General features: G+C 28.6%; 2 protein-coding genes across 3 annotated transcripts; both read right to left on the bottom strand.

The window, feature by feature from the left end:
* Window positions 1–3,139: 3,139 nt before the first annotated feature.
* On the bottom strand, window positions 3,140–8,963 carry LOC123298512 (transmembrane protein 161B). Its single transcript, XM_044880544.1, has 7 exons — window positions 8,905–8,963; window positions 8,372–8,838; window positions 6,975–7,190; window positions 5,025–5,141; window positions 4,815–4,955; window positions 4,566–4,740; window positions 3,140–3,514 (listed from the first exon to the last, which is right to left on the bottom strand). Exons 1-7 carry the CDS (start codon window positions 8,905–8,907, stop codon window positions 3,140–3,142), a joined length of 1,494 nt encoding a protein of 497 aa, XP_044736479.1. The 5' UTR covers window positions 8,908–8,963.
* Window positions 8,964–11,277: 2,314 nt separating this feature from the next.
* On the bottom strand, window positions 11,278–20,970 carry LOC123305300 (PHD finger protein 14). 2 transcript variants are annotated; one of them, XM_044886985.1, is made up of 12 exons: window positions 20,846–20,970; window positions 20,332–20,490; window positions 20,096–20,265; window positions 18,770–19,010; window positions 18,409–18,646; window positions 17,266–17,540; window positions 16,903–17,207; window positions 16,360–16,633; window positions 14,574–15,361; window positions 13,101–13,495; window positions 11,511–11,619; window positions 11,278–11,448 (listed from the first exon to the last, which is right to left on the bottom strand). In XM_044886985.1, exons 1-12 carry the CDS (start codon window positions 20,895–20,897, stop codon window positions 11,431–11,433), a joined length of 3,024 nt encoding a protein of 1,007 aa, XP_044742920.1. In that variant the 5' UTR covers window positions 20,898–20,970; the 3' UTR covers window positions 11,278–11,430. The 2 variants fall into 2 exon arrangements, with proteins under 2 accessions (XP_044742920.1, XP_044742921.1); XM_044886986.1 differs by lacking the exon at window positions 20,846–20,970 and adding an exon at window positions 20,615–20,746.
* Between the last annotated feature and the right edge of the window lie 2,247 nt (window positions 20,971–23,217).

Raw genomic sequence — 23,217 nt, 5'->3', positions numbered from 1 at the left:
AAATCTAGAAAGTTCGATATTTTGTAAAAACTATTAAAGGGGTGTAAAAACAAGTATTTTATTTTTGTAAGATTACAAAAACAAAATGAAAATAAAAATCAATCAATAAATTATATCATTAATTAATCAGGAGTTTAAAGCCTAAAATTAATTAAATATAAAATCTTCAAAACAATTTTGATAAAGAAGTAAGAAGCTTTTATATTATAAGGCGGGAAACTACGCTTGAGTATCTAAGAAGTACGATGACGTACAAGAAAATAGAATTTTCTATTTAATCATTAGAAAAATGTGTGGGTATGGCGTCAGTTGGAGTAAAAACTTCTTTAATCACCATGAACTCAGTCTATTTTTTTTTAAATGCATTCGCATTAATAATTAGATAAATCTGTATAGGTAAAATATTATGTCTTTGACTTCAAGGCTATGTGTAGGAAATATAAATTTAAATTCATGTAGGTATATTTATAAATATTTTTTTATTTAAAATTCGAATAAAGCAAACTTTCCGTTTCGAATACAAACAGCTGTGATAATAGAACGTAACTTATAACTAACAACAGTTACACTATTAAAAAAAAAAAAAATACAATAATAATTACAATCTTAAAATTAAGAAATTGTCTTTATTACAATTTTTATTGGATCGGTATAATCAATACTGTACATATACAGGAATTCAATTTTAATTTTACTGACGTATGCCTGTAAAAAACTTTTGAGTAATTGTTTATCTTGAACCTCGAAATATTTCGAAATGGCTTCGAATGTTTGCTCTAATTTCGTCGTATAAGCATTTTTAATTTAACATCAATTTAAATGAAATTTTGTACACTTTTTTGTACATATTTTAATGGATTTAAAATTTTCAATCTGATGTTTTTTATGTTTTTTCACAATGAAATTGAATCGTATGATTGATAATGATATGGTAATTATTTAGCAACCAAAATGTTTTTATATGATACAAATTACTATATTTACAAATTGAGAATGTTTGAAATTTTGTTTTAAAATTGGTCGACAAAGTTACTTTAGACAGCCTAGACTGCCTGCTCAAGTTCGCTGCGAAGTCTTGATTTGAGAAAAATGATTATTCGCACTTGATATTTTCGGAGTAAAATAAATTTTTTTAATAAGAAGCATTGCACTTCTTAAGCGGTATATCAGTTCATCCTGAGCAAAATTTTTAAATCAGTCGGAAATTTGAATGCAATAATCTGGTAAGATAAGTCAATAATTTTTCAAAACAAAATTAAACTACGTGTTTTAACGAGCTTTTTTTTACGGGGTACCGAAAATTTAAGCAAGCCTTAAAGATGTTAAAAAGTGAAAATCATGTTCTCTTTTGCATGTTTTCTAAAGCAATGGAAACCTTGATGTATATTCTAACAAAACAACTATCTGCAGATATGTAAAACAAAATTACTATCCCTGGATTCAGTTTAGACCCCGTGAGGTTATACGGATTAGAAATCTTATTAAAAACATTTATTCTCTATGCAGAGGGCATGAGAACTTGAAAAGTTTATGCTCGCATTACGTAAATTTTCCCAGATTCATTCCATTCATTCATATCTAAGATTTTCCTCATAATTTTTACATATCTTTATATGAAAATTTTGGAGAAATATCATTTTAGCAATAGAGCAATAATCAAAAAAAATTAGTATATTTTTTATTTAATATTTTAATTAAGAATTAATAATGCTTCTGTCGAGTTATAAAGCACGATTCCATTTTACAATCGATCCAGCCTTAAATACATACAATATTGAATAGTTGAAATGCAGAAAATTTAACACCGATCAATAAGATTGTGCATTAGTATTTCCGATAACTAAATTTTAATGTCCCTGCATCGTAGGGATAAACAACATGTTTATTGCTCTGATAGCTATTAATTAGCCTTAGAATATTATATACGCCGTGTTTATTCATACGCTAATGTAATAATAACTTTCTTGTACTATTTTGAATTTCGAAGTATTTTAAGAAAATGAAAATTGTAATCATTAAAAGATCTAACATGTAAAGTCTCTATAATACTTAATATATATACTCAGAAAACTTGAAAGTTTTATTTTTCATACCGTATTCGAATATACAAATTTGTTAATTTCAATTTTTTTTTTAACTTTCGGAATACATTGTTGATTTATTAACTCAACTTTTCATTATATAAATAAACAAATAAGAAATTGCGAAAAATACTGATCCAAAAAATGATTTCTATTTCCAAAAACATATTAAAATGAATCTATAAAATGAAATTCATCATTGAACAGTCTCTGTATTATTTATCGAGTTAGCTCACAATATCAGTATTATTTAGAGAATTATTTAGTTTACAGCTCCAAAATTAATCACCATGTTTCTTAACACAATATCAGCCTCTAATTGTGAAATAATTATGGATTTGTTTCTTGAAATGAATTTTTCTTTTGTGGAGTAAAATGGGTAATGTAATACTAATTTTAAATTCCCTATAAACTTTTTTGATAAATTTTTTAAAAAATTTTATTTCAGCATTTTGTAAAGAATTACAATAAACTTTCTTATCATGAAAATGAAATGTTCATTGCTTTGATTGATTTTAACGTTCCGTGTTTATTTTCCATAATTTAATAAGCTCTTGTTCGCAAATAAGGAATTGTAAATATTTTTTTTGATGGTACTTTGTGAATCAATTTCAATACTTTTTAAGTAAAAAATATTCTTTCACAATTAAAAAGCAATATTGGCAATGAAATTGATAACAAAGATTGCAACGTTTATTTTACACTCCATCCTTATGATTCACGTGTGAGATATATGAAAATTTATGATTACGTTAGCGTGTGGTTAAACACTTCCTATATTTATATTATCTATGAAATGACTAGCCAATTAATTAATCGATTGAGGTTTGATGACCTTAATAAATAAAGATTTATGAAACATCTGAACATGGAAAACAACCTCTTTTTAATTACAATATACAAGTAATAATTAATAATAAATAATAATAATAATTTGTACGAACACAGTTACAATTATTATTGAAGTCTTTATTTATATAAAAACGATTACCATATTTGGTAATAAAACTATTATTATTAATTATGAATAAATTTCTATAAATTAAATAAAATTGATGCTATGAATGAGAAAAGTATGATTGATAAATCATGCCTAATGATGTGGATGCAAACCAAACAAAACATGTCCACCATGTAGCAAAACCGAATACACCACGAAATACATCTGTTGTAAATACAGATTTTAATGAGTCTAATGCTAAATGAAATTCTTGTGCTGATTTTATAACCGATGCTTCTTCTAATGTGGACGATGATGCTGTTGGACTAATTGGTCTCTGATCATTAATTGAACATTCATCATTATTTAAATAACCACCAACCCAACTATATCCACCTAATGTTTTATAAATGAAAGTAAAATATAAACATATTATTAATGGTGCAACATATTGTAATGTTACAACACACAAATAATAAAATACTGCCGCAATCTGTAACAAATGGAAATATTAATTTTGATAAAAATTTTGTGGTATGTTTAAGAGCAAGAATACTTCAAAAAAGATGATAATGATCTTCTATGTATCGACATGAATGGTATGATAGCAAAGTGGCTACAAGAATCTTAAATTCGTTGATGGTTTCCGACTTTCCAGTATAATTTCTCAAACTTTTCCTTGATTTTTTAGAAATTCATACAGAGGCAGTATTTTTGGCCAAATTACCTTGATTTTTGTATTTTTCCTCACAGAATTTCAGACGATATTTCGAAAATTGTACCTTAAATGTTCCAATTATTCTGTTTTTTCGGGAAACTAATATATTCATTTTTTAATTTCTAGAGTAATTAACACCCAAAACTAACGAAAATTTAGTTAATTTGACTATTAGACAAATATTTTCTAAAGACTGGCTGTAAACAATTCGAGGATGGAGGTTTCGTATGGAATTTCGACACATATTTCGAAACTATCCATTAAAATAATCAAATTGTTGTATTTTTTTTTTTTGAGTCAAAATACAATAATTTTTTGGATCAAAATTATATTATTTCGGAATTTAGCTGTGTGTGTAGATTCCCAGAAAAATACAAAAATTGGGTTAATTTGACGAATTTTTTCATGTACCATACGAAATACTACATTTTGGAAAGATTTACTACGATATCTTGACAATTATTAATCTAGTCGTCAATTTAACTATATTTTTTGTGTTTTCTGTATCTTCTTTAGCCACTCTACTTTTGCTTATTCCCTTATCCGATTGGGATTCGCTACTTCATCTTTGATTTTTACGTATTAAATTGCTCCTGAATACAAATTTCAGGAGCGGAAATCAGGAGATGAACTGAAAAAACTCGAATTTTTTATAGATAAAATAAGCAAACTTATATATAAAATAAGTCGAAATTTCACGTACTTATAATTTTCAAATATTTATTCAAATAAATTAATAATTAAAATCACTATCTGACCGTTAAAACGAAGGAATTGATGTTGAGAAAGTTTCGTAAGAAATTGAAAATTTATGTTTATATTGTACCTTTTTTTGTATTTCAATATTTGTTGTGCGTCCAGCTTCTTTTTTTTGTTGTTCAATTCGATGATAAGCCATATTTAAATATGCTTGTAAGTATATTGGCATTAATAAAAATCTTAAAACAACAGCAATTACAACTAATGCAATTCTCATACTTTCAAAAGTTGATTCCGTCATTCTAGAAATAAAATTAATAATTTAAAAAAATTATCAAGCATATAATATTATAAAACACACAAAAAATGTACTTACATTGGAGCCGTCATACCCGAAAAAATTCGACTAGTTAAATAATCCCTTGATAATGGTTTTATCCACATAATTACTAAGATAAATGGCAATGAAAAACTTATATTTAATAGTAATTTTAACAATTTATTGTCTTGACAATATCTAAAATAAAATTTTAATCAATATATTTTAATTTTTTTGAATTTGTGGTATTAATTTTTAGATGTTCACCTTAAAGAATCCCAATGCATTTTCGCCATTCTTAAACCCGGAAATGTAAATAATGCTCCAATAATTCCACACCATAAAGCTAAAAAAGCTTTCAGTACGATTTTAGATGCTGGGCCGCTGAGAAAAATAATAATAAAATTTAAATTAAACAATTGTGGTATTATCAATTATAAATCACGCTACATTTCGGGAGCATGTATTCATCAAGTATAACCAATCAAATGACATTTTTACTCGATGTATTAAGAAAATACGTTATTATGAATTAATAAATTAATTTCTAATTTTAAAATTTTTTCGATAAAAATTTGCGATTGAGCTTTGTTCACCCTCTCGATCAAAGTTATATGGTGCCAAATGGTGCTCTTGCCTAATGGGTGGTAACCACTCCTTTTAGGGGTGTGGAAAATATATCTTGAAAATAAAGGAAATCGATGAAATATTAGCAAAAAGTGTCGTTCGAGTATATTTCGAAAAGTAAATACTTTCCAAGTTGTTGTCGATTGAAATTCGCAGTATTTATTGCCAAATAACTGAAAAATTGGCATGAAAAAAGTTTCAAGTCATTCGCATGAAAATTAACGGAGTTATAATGAAAATAAAGTTACTCGTGCCTTATGTTTTATCCAGCATAAAAACTGATGAACCATACCACGAGAACTATAATTAAGGTTTGCCGCTTTCCAATTTACTTTATTTAGGTACTGGCAACATTTTCAAAAAGTTCTAGTTTTGGATATATATTTTTTGAAATATTGCAATTTAAATACAAAAAAATATTTTCGAAAAAAAAAATGTCTTTATTGTTAAAAAACTTGAAAAATAATATAGGCACAAAAACAAGTATTGAAAGTGATATATTCTGCGGAGAGAGACCTAAATTTTTGCCCTCTAAACTTTTTTTCTAACTTTACTATTTCAAAACTATTATAAAACTATAACTATTTTTTTTGTTGTTTCGAAAATTTTTTTTGCATTAAAATTGCAATATTTCAAAAACTCTAAATCCGAAACTGCTAGAACTATTTGAGCTTATCTACTAACCGTCAAATTTTCTAGTTGATTGGAGTTTTCGGAAATAATTTACAAGTTTCATCCTCGTATACTGTACTAAGATCAAAGTTTCAAATTCATTCATTCAAAGTTTTAAGGTAGTACGAGCGCCAAGGCAATTTTTGACTTAGGGTTGAAATTATTTGTACCTCATTACCAACTTAGATTATGAATTTTTTTTTAACTTCATGAATGTAGACGAAAAATAAGAATAAAAATTTTCGATATCTGCCTTGGTTTTCGAAATATCGAAAGCTAAATAATTAAACAAAATTTTCAATTTTCGATATTCTGAAAATTACTCAAGGTATTGAAAAATATTATTCTTACTTTTCGTCTTATATTGTCATGTTATAACATCATAATTCACCATCAAAATCGAAAATATAAATTTTTTTAATTTGTGTCACCACTACCGTGCTCAGACATCCTTAATTAGTACGGATTTTTTTATGTTTTCAATAATTTATTAAGGATTTAAACTTTAAATAGATTTTTTTTTTACAATTTCCACCGACTAGTTTTGGAGAAATCTATGAAAACATATCATCCATCTACCATTTTCCCATAAGACCAATGTTAAATATACTTTTGAAGTCATTTATTTATTTAAACAATCGGGCAATCCCCCCTAAAATTTTCAGAATTAATTTAGATTTAATCCAACTTCATATAAAAAAACATCAAGCCTTTTATCCAAAATTTCCCCGGCGCTTGTATATTCTTTAATATAAAAGTTGAAAAATTTCAAATTTGGTATCTAATGATATTCTCGGATCTAGTTAAAATGATATATACATCGAGTCTGTAAACGTCTAAAGGACTATTTGTCTTATTTTAACTTGACTAATACAGTCATTCTACAGAAAATATAGTTGAATGTTTATAATAACTTACGAAGAATTTAAACCTTGATTGTTTAAAAATATTGCAGCATTTTCATTAAAACTAGAATACGCTTTTTCTAATCCAATTTCCAAATGATTTTCATCAACAATTAAAACAATCATAGATATTAATAAATATGCGAATCCTGTAACGATACATGTTGAACGCTCACCAATCGATTCTTCGCTTTTAAAATATTGTATTGTCAATGAAAATAAGATCTTCCTAAAGTATTAACGTTAAGAAAAATATATTCACATCCAGATTTTTAATGCATAAAAATAACTTGCCGTCACACTTTGTAACGTAACAGGTTAGTTCCTTGACAGATTAATAACATAAGTTTTTAAATTCGTCGCAAAATAATATAAGGTTTCCGTACAATTTGCGAAAATGCTATAATATGAGCTTCCGAAAAGCCATGCGCAAACGCTAACGAAGCATCCTACGGTAATTTAAAAAAAAAAAAAGATTATCTTCTTTAAGAGTTTCCCAAGAACCTCTGCATAATTACGCAAAGAAAACTGCTGCATAATTACGCAGAAGAGAAACGCAAAGAAAAATCGAGTAAGATTTCATTTTTAATAAATTGAAACGAATTGAAAGAAAATATAATATTCAAATATTTGGAATATATTGTTCTAATATTTTTTTAATTTCCATAATACACCTGATATACATTATAATCGTGGAAGTTTGGATGGATGGATAGATGGATGGTTGGATGGATGGATGGATGGATGGATGTTTGTTACTGTCTTTCACGAAAAAACTATCGAACGGATTTGAATGAAATTCGGAACTGTCTGTGTTCATATTTTGCATTTTCGCAAATTGTGCGTTAACCTTATATTAATTTGAGACGAAATTTTTTTTACAAAAAGATACCATTAAAAGCAACAATTTGAGTCAAGTACGGATTTCCTGCGATTCATACAAACCGAGAAATTAATAGACAAAAAAAGCGATATTTTCGTCCATAAAACCGTGTTTACTCGTAAAGTTTCGATCGGATTTAACTTTAGCTAGTGTCATGTGTTTCGCTTTTTTTAGCTCCTAAACCTTCCATTTTTTGTTTTTTATCAAAATCATTTTCCCGGTTTTTATTTGCAAAAAACCTGTTTTTCGTAACTTTTCGATGGTTTTTAAACAACTTCCTACACTCCGATTTTTTCCAAAGTATGTTTTCTTAAAAACTACTATTTTTATCATTATTATACCGTTGAAAAACCGGACGGGATAATTATTTTAAATTTAAAACTCATTTGATTGCACTTAACTAAGAACGTACATTGCAAGTACACAACGGTTATTACATTATTATCAATGTTGAAATGCTAAAACATACGTTAGCTTTTTAAGAAATTAAATGTTTTCTAGACATAAGAATTTTCTAAAAAGGATACATAGAAAAACCTAATACTAACATACACCACATAATACTCAAATTAATTTCATCTTGTAATGAAAACCATATTTGATATAATTCAGTTATCACATAAACAATCGCAGCATAAAGTGTAAAATCAACTAGCCATTGATATTCACTATAAAAACGTAGATGTATAACATCTAATTGTGTTACTTTAGCTGTTTCTAATTGTATATCAATATTTCTAGGTACATGAAATGTTTCTGGTTCTCTGTTACCATTTTGTTCATTGTACTTTGCGGAACCTTTATTATGTTTATTATGTTTTGGTTTTTCTTTAGGCACACCAGCTAATTGTTTTAGTTCGTTGTTTGTTGGATATAAGTAGCGCATTAATCCCGTTGAACATAAAAACCATTTGGCTATTGAAAAATGTGGTCCTATTTTTTGTATGATACTTATTACAATTAGTGTAATCACTAATTGTGCTCCTAATAAAGCCTAAAATTAAATTTATTTTACAATTATTTTAATATAAAACATAACCTAAACAATCGAATAACTTACCATTTTGTATTGAATTTATGAATGAATTTGTACGATATTTTTTAATAAATTGATTTTATTTTCAATCATACTAAATTGTTAATATTATCATTTTTACACTTAAATATATTCATTCTATTGTTAAAAAAAAGTAGGTAAATACTATAAATAGCTCCACATTTTATTTAAATTATACATCGCAGAAATCTCGTGAAATACGTCAGTTTCTAAAATATCATCATCATAGTGCTAAATACGACTATACAATGTAAATTGATTGGTCGTGACCACGTTGCGAGTTATGTAATTTATTTAAAAACTGTGTCACGGTTAATTCTTAATGTTCTTAATTCAGTTACTTAAACACAAAAATCATTATCCATCCATAATAAGGAACTCCTAATAAAAAAAAATTGTATAACATCGAGAAACATAATTGAAGACATAAGTATAGAAAATGATAAATATTTATTTTATTTGTTACTTTGCGTAGTCAAAAAGAAACAGTGATAATAATTATTCCTCTAATTAAATCCAAACTTTATAATGGAAAATAAAATAAAAACTATAATAAATTATTGAAGATATTATATTTTTATTAACACCTTCATTTAGGTACTCATGTTCATGTCTTAATTATATTTACAGCTTCTACTACATAGCATAATATACAGAATGTTCAATTTACATCTAGGCATATAAATATCACAAGTATGACAGAGTACATGCGTTAAGCAATGCATCTAAGTAAGAGGTATTATAGGCTCTCACTTAAATGCATTGCTTAACCCATGTATTCTGTCATACTCGTGATATTTATATGTCTAGATGTAAATCGAACATTCTGTATAGTTACGATTATGGAGGGTAGAACTTACCTCCACAGTTAACCTTTAACCCCCCCCCCCCTCCCTAATTGGCACACAGCATTATCTGCGTCTTGTTGAACCTAACGCTCGGTAATTAGTTATAAAACTTAAAGAAAAAGTGGGTAATCAATATAAGGATTTAGATACTGTCTGAGTGTTCAGTTTGGCTGGACCTAAAACTATTGCCAGTCCGACACCTCATATACGAAAATGAGAATCCATGTTTTCTTTAAGATAAACAAGGTGACAGTACTATCTTTCCTCTCAGCCAATTCCTGAATGCAGCCAATACCTCGATTATTTTAAGCTTTTTGTTCCAATCACAGACCTACCTATATTAAATATAAAACAGTAATAAATGCCCTGTTCATTTTACTTGATTAATAACCCGAGTTGTTAGGGAGGTTTACATTAAACTGTATAGTATCGTCACATCTCTTCATTACATTATTTTTCATTATTAACTAACGTATTTAATGGCATACCGATCCTCTGTAAATGGTGTTATCAGACTATATTTAATAAAGGTCTGTGATCCCAACAATCAAGTCCACACAAACACTTTTAAGAAGACTGTCGGTCGTGGCTAGATGACCCAAAAAACGTTTTAAATGACCACACCGTCTCTATTTCCATATATTGATAATCTAGTACTTAAAAAACTGCAGCTGTATGATTATATCTTTGGCATTGTGTATTCGTCTAATGCGGGAAAATTTACATAGTCGAGCGCTGAAATTTTTTGATTGAACGCTTCGTTTTTATTATTTGGCTACTATTTGATAGTATTTCGTTTGGTTTGATGGATTTTCTCAGATAAATTTGACCTATCTCAATACGGTGAGATTTCAGGAGTCAATCAAATTTCATCTATACGTCTTGATTAATTAAATTATTTCAAAATGCTGCCAAAACTATTTTCACAAATAGATAACATGTTATTGGTAGATATTAAAGAAAGATGATGATGACTTCAAACTTTTAGACTATCTATGCCGTTGTGTCGGCGATTAGACAGCCTTATAAGATTTTATTCGATTTAAATATAAAATAACATTTTGTTTGGGATAATGTCGGGAAAATTGGAAAAATAAATGAAGAAAACGTAAATATTTCGAATAGGCTTATTATTATTACTTGTGTAAACCAAAAACAAATTTTATTGATAATATAATTTTTTATTTAAATATATATTATAATATTAAAGCGATTAATTTAACCAATACAAATTTATAATTAAGTTATAAAAAATACGCCACGGCTTTATTTCAATGAATGCACGTAATGTATTTTTAGTTTTTAAATTAAAATTACAATTACATAATATTAATTATACATATAATTAAATTATGTATACAAATATTTATTATAAATATATTAATTTTAGTCTTATCAAAAAATATTTATTTTCGTTTTTTATTTTGTACATAATAATGTTTGATATTTTTATAATATTAAAAAAAAAAGTTAAAATTCAGTTAATCGACAAAAAATTTAATTCTATAATAATTAATAATCTCACTTCTTTTTCAAATATTGTAATTATTTTAATTTAAATCCAAACTTTCTATGTTTTGTCACCAATATGTAGAAAATGTCTCGAAATGTTTCAATAATAAGTACATTATTTAAAATTATGAACGAACTTATTGTTTTAATTAACGTTGATTTCATCAGTTTAATTGGTATCAGATGCCTATAAAATTTAAATAATTAAGAAAAAAATAAAATAAATTTATAAGCTTAATGAATACTTACAGTTGGATCACAATCAGCACAATGCCATGAATAACCGCGTCGCTTAGGTGTTTTCTTAACTGGTGGCTCCAAACATGTAAAATGATAACTTTTTTTGCAGTCATCGCACCTAAAATTTAAGACAAAAATAAGCTACTGACGAGTCTCTTATTATATATGTAAACTTTTGTATGAAACAAAAAAAAATGCAACACACCTATAAAATATACGAACGATTCGTTTAAAATGGAACACTGTATTAAAACACAGACGTTGAAATTATACAATTAGATGGACAATCTTGTTATAAAAAATAACTCCTAGTTGAATCGTATTATCCAAAAACGCAGAAGTGCATCTATATTGAATTTTTTCTATCAGTGCTTCTTAAGAAATTAGCATAGCCTACGAAGTCAATACTCTTTATACCGTATATATTATGTAATATATATCAAGGTATACTAAGTTTAGTTCCAAGTTTGTAACGCTTAAAAATAATATTCATAAAATCGCCTAAAGAGTCCATTTCCCGTTGCCCGTCTGTAATCACGAGAACCGAAAAACGAAAAGAGATATTAAGCTGAAATTTTTATAGCGTGCTAAGGACGTAAATAGTGAGGCTAAGATCGTAAATGAGCAACATACATCAATTAGATTTTGGATCCATAGGACCCAACTTGTAAACCGTTAGAGATAGAACAAAAGATTAAATGTACAAAATTCCCCTTTTAAAAAATAAACAACTTTTGTTTGAAACGTCTTTTCGTATACGTCACTGTTTGACCGTCAGGGCGCAAATTGGGACAAAACTTTGGTGTCTATTTTCTCCAATACTACAAAAGATAGGTAGTTGAAAATTTGCAGTTAGGTTCAACTAACGGTTTTTTAAAATATTATTGGAAAAATGAAAAAAAAATTCTAGAAATACTTTCGAAAATCAAATAAATATTGGCCGAAAGACCACCATAATGATGGTGGTCTTTCTATCACTTTCTATACATGGTATTTCAACAATTAACTGAGCCAATTGTTTGTTTTCACTTGTTTTTTTTTTTTTTTGATTTGACAAGTTTTGATTATTAATAAATTCCTCTAGTAAAATTTTTCCATAAAATAAAAAGTGAAGATACTTTTCTCTTTAATCATTTTTATATTTTCCTAAATTTTGAGTATTACGTCGTAATTTAATAAGCAGGTTATTACGTAATTTAATGTAAGCAGGCTTAAGGAGAGAGGAAGAGTTCAATTCTTTCTTTTGCTGGCTCATGATGTTAGGAGAATTTTATAAATCATACGTAAGATAAACAAATTATATTTGATTATGGTAAAAATCATTGAAAGTTTGCTTACGTAATATTTGAATGACCACTAACATGTTGTCATTAGTGTGCGTTTTAGTCAAATTCGATTTTAGGTATCTAAAAGAACACTCTGAGATATAAACAATTCGATAGAGATGCGCTTCTGAGAATCAGCCCTTTTTGAGCGAATATGATTGGACTATCCGCTAAGCAAGCTGCCATCATAATGCGTCCCTGTTTTCTTAGTGATACTATTATTATATTTCGGACGAATAGATAAGGCGTATATAAAAAGAATCGATAAACTTACTGCACAGTATCTTGTGGAGTTCCATCGCCATTACAAACACAACATATACATCCCGATATAGAAATATTACTTGAGTTTGATGTATTTAATCTGTTATTGGATCGATTTCGAGCATCAGGTGTTGATGAAGAAAAGTTTTGATTAGAATGTCTAGATGATCGTGCAGGTGATGGACCAGATGTTGGACTACTATTTAAAACCATTTGTTGTTGCTGCTGATGATGATGGTGATGATGATGATGATGATGATGTTCTTTTGGTGGTGATCGTAATGTATTATGTGTTATCATTTTTTGTTGGATGTTTGATGGCATTTCATTGTTCTCGTTTGGTACATAGAACATTTGTGGTTTTGATTGAGATTTCTCACCAGGTTGTAAAGGTATTGATTTTATCTACAGAAATTTAAAAATGAATAAATTAAATACATTTCCTATAATTTAACAATCTAAGAAGAATTCAAGTCATAATGATTAAATTTCCTCATGAAATGACTTTTAGACTGGCAGCAAACAACACTTCCCGCATACTTACTTATATTATGGTTGGTACTAATTCTCAATCCACATCCGTTATATTAAGTGCAGAATTCTAAAACATGGCTCTTGTAAGTAGCCGATAAGAGATAAAAAATTTATATTAGGGCGTCATTTTCAAAGAATAACGTTCTAATATTCATTTTTCTGTGTTTATTACCAGTTATGGGCATGAGTTTTTTGAAGCCATCTGCGCGTAATAGCATTGGTGGGAATTATAAATTAATGCTAATCGTATACAATAACTAAATACCTGTATCAATGAAAAGGCATTAGTTTACAAGAAAAGTTACAAAAGAAAATTCAAGGTCATTCGTTCGAAATAACAACTACGTGAATCTAACGTATACTTGTGGACAATGAAATGCAACACTTTGCAGTACATGAGATATATTTGGTGGTTGAAAAATACACATTAATTAGCCATAACAGTAACTTGAATTCAGTTTTGAATTTAAAAATTAAAAGTGTTTGATAAATAAATGGTTTACGGGCTTAGTTACTTTTTTACCCTAAATGTATGACGAATTTTAAAAACAGTTGGATAAAAAGAAAATTCATACTTGTTACCATTTGGGGATGTCGAGTTCAAAATGTTCTTATTTTTTTCTTAATCAGGGGTGGAGGGGCCTTAAATTATAAAAAACTTGTTTAAAAAATACTGAAACAATCTCTTTTTATACATAGCCTATTTTTGTAGATGATAAAAATAGTTAATAAAACACATTTTAGACGATATAAAATAATATAATATCGATTATCGTTTTTTTAAAAATGAGCCCAATTGGCTTTAAAATGGCAACAATTTTTTTTTGTCAATTAATAGGTCTTTAAGTTTTCCGGTAAAGGGAAAGTCTTTAAATTTTATAAAACTCGAATAGAATTTTGAGATACTAAGTGCAACGGTTAAAAAATAAAATTTAAAAAAAAAACTTACCTTAATTGTAATTCTTGGGTGAACAACATTTGGATTTTCGATATCCAAACTTTTCTTTTTGCGTTTTCTTTTATGCTCTCTCGATGGATTCAGCATATCTGGTGAATACCGTGAACGATGTTTTTCTCTTCGTCGTTTTTTCGCAGATTTTGATGACAATTGTGTATTATCTAAATATAATGTTGACGATGCTTGGTAATCCATTGCTAGAGAACCAGTTGTTGATGATTCATTGATTGTAGGATTATTACTATTTTGATGATGGTGCCCACTAGCTGTTGTATTACTAGGTGAAGATGATATTGAATTTGTGGAGTATGTTGTAGAAGAATAATTAGAATTATGTTGCGTTTTATTAGTCGTTGTTATTGTATTTGAATTTGTTACGGCTGACGACGATACGATAACCGTTGGTTGTTCTAATGGTTTAATTTTAACAATCGGTGTTGCAAAATTATTATCTTGACTCATTCGTCGTGAATTACGATGTGATTGCGTTTCAGAAGAAGAAATCATCGAATAATTATTAGTATCATCTTTACTAGTACTGTTTCTAGTTCTACTACGCCGGGGTGTTTTTGTTTCAATAATATCTTGTTCCGAATCGGATGTTTTATCACATTCAGAACATTGCCAGCCATAAAGTTTTGATTTTTTTGGTAAACGTGTTAGCGGTGGATTTAAACAATATAAGTGGTAATACAGATGGCATGTATCACATTTTGCTAATAAATGTTGATCATTTCTTTTGTGACAAATTCCACATTCATTATTTAACATGAGGTTGTCTAAAAAACAATCATTATATTTACAGTTTAAGTGAAAAGTGTTGATCTAATAAATTATTTGGGATGGAGCAATGTGAACAATTGAACATATTTTTTTTTAAAACATGACTTATTTGAATTGGAAACAAAACGTTTCTTTGTTTCAAATTTTAATGGTTCACATAACGATTGAGTGAGTAGTTTTTGAGATATCGACTAATTTCTATACGACAAGCTTTTATTTCGGAGCTTTTAACAAATGGGGCTAGATGTTTAAGGTTTTTGGTCCTAATTACCCTAGATAATTCGAAGATACGAATATTTGGTTGAATTATCGATTGAACGATAATTTCTTAGAAATTGATTTCAGATATCACCCCTCATAAACGAGATTTTGATCGAGAACTGTTTCAATAATCAAGAATATCCAATTTCTGGATCAAAATTTCTCTAGAAAATGATTTTTTACAATCTTTTAAAGAGATGTGAATAATCTTTGAAAAATCGAGAAAATAAAAAAAAGAATTTCAAAATAAAAAGAAACAAAAAATTAACACAGAAGACGGGACTCGAATTCAGGTCTTCTAGATATCCGACCTAGGAAGTATCCAACTCCGTTATTTCTGTTCTATGTAAGGAACTGAATCATATATTTTTGTGTTTTATAAAGTCAAAGCTCCTGAAACATGATACTTATAATATGTTAACATTATTATAAGTATTATTATTATCTTAACAGTCTTGCTGTCCTAACATATTATACCTTATAACATATGAGGGCGAGTTTGCATACTTCATGGATTAATGCACATTACGTATTTTTATTTAAACAAATAGAGAAGTGGAAAAATTGTACAGAAGACGGTACTCGGAATCAGGTTCTCTAGATATCTAGTCTAGGACTAAGACAATTATCACGCCTGTACCTCTTTGATCTGCGGTTGTTTTAATAATTTAATATGCAAGATATCTGAAAAGGCATGGACCGCAGAAACGGGCATATAAACAAAAATTATTACCTTGTCGCGAAGCTTGACTACTTAATACACGTCCAGCATCAAGTGAACGGTTATTTAATGGAAAACCAACACCCATTTTAAGTGCTGCAGCTGTAGGCACTGCCATTGTACTGGGTTGATGCAACTGATGACGTGCGATTGGTGGCCGTCCTAATTCATCAATAGCTGGTAAACTTTTATTTGGACAAGCACTTAAAATTGCTGAATGAAATTTATGTACCGTTTGCTTTAATGATACATTAATGCGAGTTTGATCACTACTTGCTTTCATCATCTGAAAATATTATAAAATTTAAAGACTTTTTATATATTTTTTATTATAAAACATTCTTTGAAATATCGCAAAGTACTCTTTAAATGAAACAAGTGAAATTAACATAATTTAAAAAATGTAATATACTGAATTATGGAGTCGTGTTTTCACCGTTGATTAATGTCAGGCAGGTGATATTTGCTAAATATCCAAACAGAAACGATCTTTTAAGATCTGTAGACATGGAATTCTCGGAGGACATTAGTTAGTTTTATGCCATAATTTATTACCTGGTCATATTTGGCGCGTAATTCTTGTTGCTCATCTAATAATTTTGCGTTTGTATCCAACAATTCTTCTAAACCCTGTTTCATTGTTAACAATCTGGAATTTCTATCTAAATAATAACCAATAAATTCAACGCTAAATGCTGGTGGTATATGCCATTTTTTTCTAACATCAACTAATGCAGCAATCTGTGCTTCTTGCATTTCTAATGCTACAGTATCAATACCCATTAATTCAGCCTTTTTCAATAATCGACGACAAGCTGATGCTGAAGTTGTTAATAAGCGTGGCATTTTTTGTGTTGGAACTGAAATGAAAACTAGCATTGTAACCGAATTCTTAAGATTATTAATAAACTATCTTACCCCAAGGTGGTATTTTTGTTGATTTTGAAACTAAATATTTCTGCCGATATTTTCCCAATTTTCTTTGAATTCTTAATTGGTTTGGAGTATCACTATGACCCTCTTGTTCATATTTTATTTTACGGTGTTGTGTACGTAATTGTAAAGCTAACCAATTTCGTTTACGTCGACGAACTAATGTTTTATCTGAATGTAATTTACAATGTGCATAAAATGGATCAGCTTGATCAACTTCCTCTGAATGTGCTTCGGATAAAAAACCTTCTCGTTGGGCACTAAAATGATTTTATAGTTTTTTAAAACATAAACAGTTAATATTTAAAATATTCAATGTACATGCGAAAGTTGATGGAACTAAGGAGTGCTATCCTATTGTATTTTTGAAGAATCTAAATTTTTTTTAAACTTATGGCATTAATAAATTTAAGGCAAAGCATTCAAAGCTCTAAATACCATGTATATATGTAATATATATCAAGGTATATTAAGTTTAGTCTCAAGTTTGTAACGCTTAAAAATATTGATGCTACGAAAAAAATTTTGGTATAGGTGGTCATAAAATCACCTTATTAGTCGCATTTTTTGTTGTCTGTTTGTGTGGTGTCCGTCTGACAACACGATAACTCAAAAACGAAAAGAGATATCAAGCTGAAATTTTTACAGCCTGCTAAGGACGTAAAAAGCGAGTTTCGAGTTCGAAAAGGTCTTGAGTACATAGGACCCATCTTGTAAACCGTTAGAGAGAGAACAGTTTAAATGTAAAAAATGTTCCTTATAAAAAAATATACTACTTTTGTTTGAAATATTTTTTCGTAAACATTACTGTTTACCCGTGTGGGCGCAAATTATATTGTATGTATTATATGGGAATATCAGTTATGTATTTGTGGCATGTATGTAATGTGACAGTGTAAGCAACACTGTCTATACATGATATTTCAACAATTAACTCAGTCAACTGTTTGTTTAGATTTGTTTTTTTACTTATTTCACATATTAAAAAAAAAAACGATTGTTAAATTATTAAAAAAAATTTTCAAATTTATCAAAATAACGTTGTTCTTTGAAAAGCTATTCACGTTCAATCACAAGCAGTAGGAGATAGCATCTAAACGTCCAATGATTGGGGACATTTTCACTTACCACGTTACATGGAAATATGTTCGACACATTCCAGCATCACATCCTATACAAACACCAGTACGTGCAAACCGTTCTTCAGTACATAAACAACAAGTTCGTGCACCCCATCTACTGTACGGCATTTCGAATAATGTAACACTTGTTAATTGATCAACTTCCCCGAATGCTACACCTGGCACATATAAAGCACATACCAAATGCACCCATTTACCAACATCTGTTTCTTTAAAAATTCCACCTACAAAAACAACATATACACAATTATTTAAGATAACCGAGTTGTATTGAAGTCAAAATTACCGAATTATAATGCCACAGAAAGTCGCGTTGAGAGTTTTATTTTACTTTATTTATTTTTTACCTGAATTTGGACAAAGTTCACATATTGGATTAATAACACCAGCTCTGCATGCTTCACAAAACCACGGTTCAGTTGAACAGCTTGATACAGTACTAGATATGCTTGCTGAATCTGATACACCATAACAACCTTCGTGTACAGTTACCCCACATCCATCACACTCGACAATTTCGTTAGCATCATCACTGCGATCGCCCAAACAACCGCAACATATCAAAATCTTTTCAGCTTTTTCGTCATACTGAAATCAGATAATAAGTTACAGATAATGATGAAATCGATAATTTATTGCTTTTCGAAATTGTTATAAGAACGTGGAAGAAGATTATATTTCTGCCAATTTCACTTGGAATTTAAACGTACAAAGATCCTAATTAAAAAGTCTATTGGATCCTAATCTACCTAATGATTCGTTTTCGAGTAAAAACAAGGACAGAGTGACCTACAGAATGTGTTTTTAAGAAAATTCCTTTGTAGTTTTTGGATACGATGCACCCCACTAAATAGATATTCGTTAACGATCGTTTGTAATTTTGAGTACTTTTTGATTAATATTAGTTGAATTGAAATTTTTATAATAAGCAAAATTATAGAAAAATAAATTACCTAAAATTTATATCTACTTATTATTTTTCTGTATGGTTAATATTTATGAAAATATTTACGTTTACTGTTCTAGAACACAAAGTTTGAAATTTTTCGGAATACAATTTTGTATTTTAGCACTAAACGGAATATATTGTAAACGTAAATATCTTTGTAAATATTAAACTTAAGATGATAAATTGTAGTAACTTTTATTTTCTAGAACTTTGCTCGTTACAATAAATAACACACTGCAGCGGCGCATAGAATGCAAACTTTTTATAGAACCTTCTTGGTAGATGACTGATATCATATTTGCCAAATTACCCATAAATCTGTAAGAGTAGAAGTTATAAGCATTCAATGATTGTTGCCCGTCTCTTTCTTGCAAATCAGAGTTTTATATGTAATCCAAAAACAAACTTCACTTTTCTGTCCGTGCAGTGAGAATTCTTCACCTGAAGTGATAGAAAAAAATTAAGTAATCATCACATTATCTAACCATTCTGTCCTTTTAATGCGATAGTTTTGAGACACTCCATATACCGCCAGGTAAGTGACACTGAGGAAAATATTACATATAATGGGAGCCCATATAATAGTTGTGGAATTCAAAATGAAGAATACCAAAGTAATCATGCCTCAATTCGAAGTCAAGTTTCATACGCATATAAACAGTTGATATTGATTAATAAGCCAAACATAATTGCACTCAATTAAAAATTGTGTAAAAATTCTTACTTGTAAATTATTCGTATTTTTGTTAGCTTGTTCAATTAACTCTGCAACTGATAGGCGATGATTACTGCCACCAGTTCCTCCATGCGGTACATCCAACTTCAAGTTATCAACTGATTCAGCATCGGAATCTTCAGAATCTTCCTCCGAATCCTTTTCATCTGAACTATCACCTAAATCGGCATATTATTTAATAACGCAAAAAATAATAAATTAAACTAACGGGATACAATACTAACCACCATCTCTTGAATCCATAGACAAGTCATCATCGCTGGGTTCAGCATGATCTTCTATACGAAAATCGGAATCATCACTACTTTCTCCAAGATCAAAATCCAATAATGAGGCTTGAGTCTCAATTGGCTTTACTCGCCGTTTTTTGGGATCTCTTTCAACTAGAGAAAAATAATTATTAGGCAACCGGTGATATAATTTAACCTCACAATCAAAGAAAATAAGTAAACAAAATAAATAAGATGTGTTTGAAAATTGATAATAATATATATAATATTTACGTACAAGTTGAGTTCATCACTCTAAAATCACGCGAAAACTGTTTTAATCTTTGTTTATTTTAATTTTAAAATAACATCAATAACGATATAAAAACAATTGACAGCTTGCTACATTCAATAGGGTATTCATTCTACGGTAGAATCCAAAGAATTTTCAAAACTTTGAAAATACATTTTTAAAATAATTTACAACAAATTAATCAATTATTATTAATTTAATTAATTGTTTACTTACTTGCAGCTTTAATTAAAAAATTAACTGGCTCAGCTTTTTCTAATGCTGACATTATTAAGTTCGTATTTAGTAAAAATCTTGATTAGGTAAATTATATTACATTTCAAAACAAAAATTTTAAAATCAATCTTGTATAATACTGTTTATGAAAATATAATTTTAAAAACATAATTTTCAATATCATATCTCATGTGCAATTAAATTAAATATTAACGAAATATTTACGCGGGAATGAAAGCTGTAGTAGAGCTACATAGGTTCAGTATCTTAATATAAAACTACAAATGATCATTGATTTTTATGAATTGATCTTTAATAAATTTAAGACATTACGTCACTAAATATGATAATTCATCTAGTTCATTATACCTGAAAAATTTCTAGCAACTTATGTTTAATCAAGGTAAAATATTTAGAGTATCAATTAGTAGGCTTTCAAATATAAGTTTGAAAGAAACACTTGGATTTATTTGCACTTAAGTGTACCCTATATACATTGACGTAGATATATATCGCTAGAAAAGTAATTTTTTTAATGGTTTTTGAATAATTTGACAAAATTTATTATTTTATTTGTATTGGGCTTTCGAAAGCAAAACCAACCCTAACACAATCAATATTTAAAGACAAAGATAAAATGTTAGATGACTTACATATGTACCCAAACCGTTTATGGTTTGTGGAGATCCAAATGGTTAGGTTCGCATTGAATATATTTCCCTTCCCAAAAAAGGCTTGTAATTTCATTGTCGAATTTTTTGAAAATATTACAATAGTATGTTTTATACTTTTATAAAATGTTTAATTATCCGGTCAAATTAAACTAAAAAATGGAAGTGAAGATACATAAATTTGCACCCTGCTCAAAGTTGATAGGATTTTTCATAACACCATAATAAATAAAATCTAAAAAGTCCTCATCGATCAGATACATAGAAAAAATTGACTCGGGGTCAAAGGTCTCAAAAACGAGTTTTTCACGATTTTCAGAAAAACGGTAAGTTTTATCATAAAATTAGTTCAGACGAAAATTGTAGATCAGATAATTAAATACAAGAAATGTTAGGCACATACTTATTTTCCTAAGAGCCACAGTTAAGAGATATAACAATTCAAAAAGTTGGAAGAGTTGTAATCTTCATAATATGCACATATTTCCACGCCACATGCCACTTTTAAGGTAGTGTATACTTAGGGCGTTTTTTAACGTGGTTTCCCCGGTGGACCAACTCCACGGGTCTGTTGTGATTCTGTTTAATTTGAAACAATTGAATTAATTTAAAACTTATCGATTTGATAATTTAAAAAATTGTTTATATCAATAGGTACTTAATTCACCTGTTTAATTCTAGGCCATAAAGAAATTTCTTTTTAAAACATCCCTATAATCCCTATTATGAATGTGAAAGTAAGATTGTTTGTTTACTACACTGTCACGTAAAAACTAGAGAATGGATTTGAATGAATCTGTACAACAATATAGCTCATACATTAGATTAACACATGAGCTATAATTTATAAAGAAATATTTATAAAAAAATTAAATTTATTCTGACATTTTACTGCTTTATCTATGATCATCATTTTGAACCATAAAGATTTCTGTAAAAATTTAAAATAGTAAATGTAAAAAATTGATGACTATCTTTTCTGAAACACTCAATGAATTATGACTATTTTACAATTAAAAAATTGAAAACTGTGCATATATTTTAGCTTTGTTAAATACTTTCGAGTGCTATGGAAGGGGTATAAGTGAGATTAAGAAAGGTGGAAGCTATAAAGCGGTGGTTTTTATTTTTAAGCCCAGTGAAGCGAGGTTATTAGGTAGTTCAAAGAGGTTATATAACATAGAGGCTTAAAAGCATAGGAAACGCAATAAGTGAATTATTAACCGCTAAAAGAGAGATCGAAAAAAGGAACAGTGTTACCTCTTTGTCTAGCAGCCTGACAAAGCGCGAATATTAATATTTCGAATTATTGTATAAACACGTGCATGTCTGTGTATTTCCTAGAGGTAATATAAGACAGACGAAGACAGCTATACGAGTACTTTTTTTAGGTCTCTCTTTATAACGATAAACCGTTTGGATGGCCATATTACGGTTCTATGTTATTACTTCTTAGGTTTTTTTACATAATTTACGTAGTATTTATAAAAAATCTTTTTCAAATATTATTTTTACAAATCTGATACGCGATACTTAAGTTTTTCATATCTCAGTTAATGTTGGAGCTAGAAAGTCGAATAAAAAACGAAAATGTGCATAATCATTTCAGCAGCTATTTTTATTGAAATGCTGATTTTTTGTATTAAACCCCCCTCCATCAGTCGATTATCTGGAACGAAGTTGTTAAACAATTGTGCCAAG

This window comes from Chrysoperla carnea, chromosome 1 (genome assembly GCF_905475395.1).
Source record: "Chrysoperla carnea chromosome 1, inChrCarn1.1, whole genome shotgun sequence".
Lineage (NCBI taxonomy): Eukaryota > Metazoa > Arthropoda > Insecta > Neuroptera > Chrysopidae > Chrysoperla > Chrysoperla carnea.
The sequence above is the reverse complement of the archived record's forward strand: the minus strand, read 5'-3'. Positions and strand labels throughout refer to the sequence as shown.

Bases quoted from the DNA above. Each gene is read 5' to 3' on its own strand.
- LOC123305300 (XM_044886985.1), bottom strand. From the start codon at position 20,897: ATGTCAGCATTAGAAAAAGCTGAGCCAGTTAATTTTTTAATTAAAGCT. The intron at 20,266-20,331 runs GTTAGTATTGTA...ATGCCGATTTAG, and splicing joins TATGGATTCAAGAGATGGTG to GTGATAGTTCAGATGAAAAG. The intron at 15,362-16,359 runs GTAATAATTTTT...ATTGTTTTTTAG, and splicing joins TAGTCAAGCTTCGCGACAAG to ACAACCTCATGTTAAATAAT.
- LOC123298512 (XM_044880544.1), bottom strand. The intron at 7,191-8,371 runs GTATCCTTTTTA...TTAATACTTTAG, and splicing joins TTAGTATTAGGTTTTTCTAT to GAAGATCTTATTTTCATTGA. The intron at 4,956-5,024 runs GTGAACATCTAA...ATTTTATTTTAG, and splicing joins ATGCATTGGGATTCTTTAAG to ATATTGTCAAGACAATAAAT.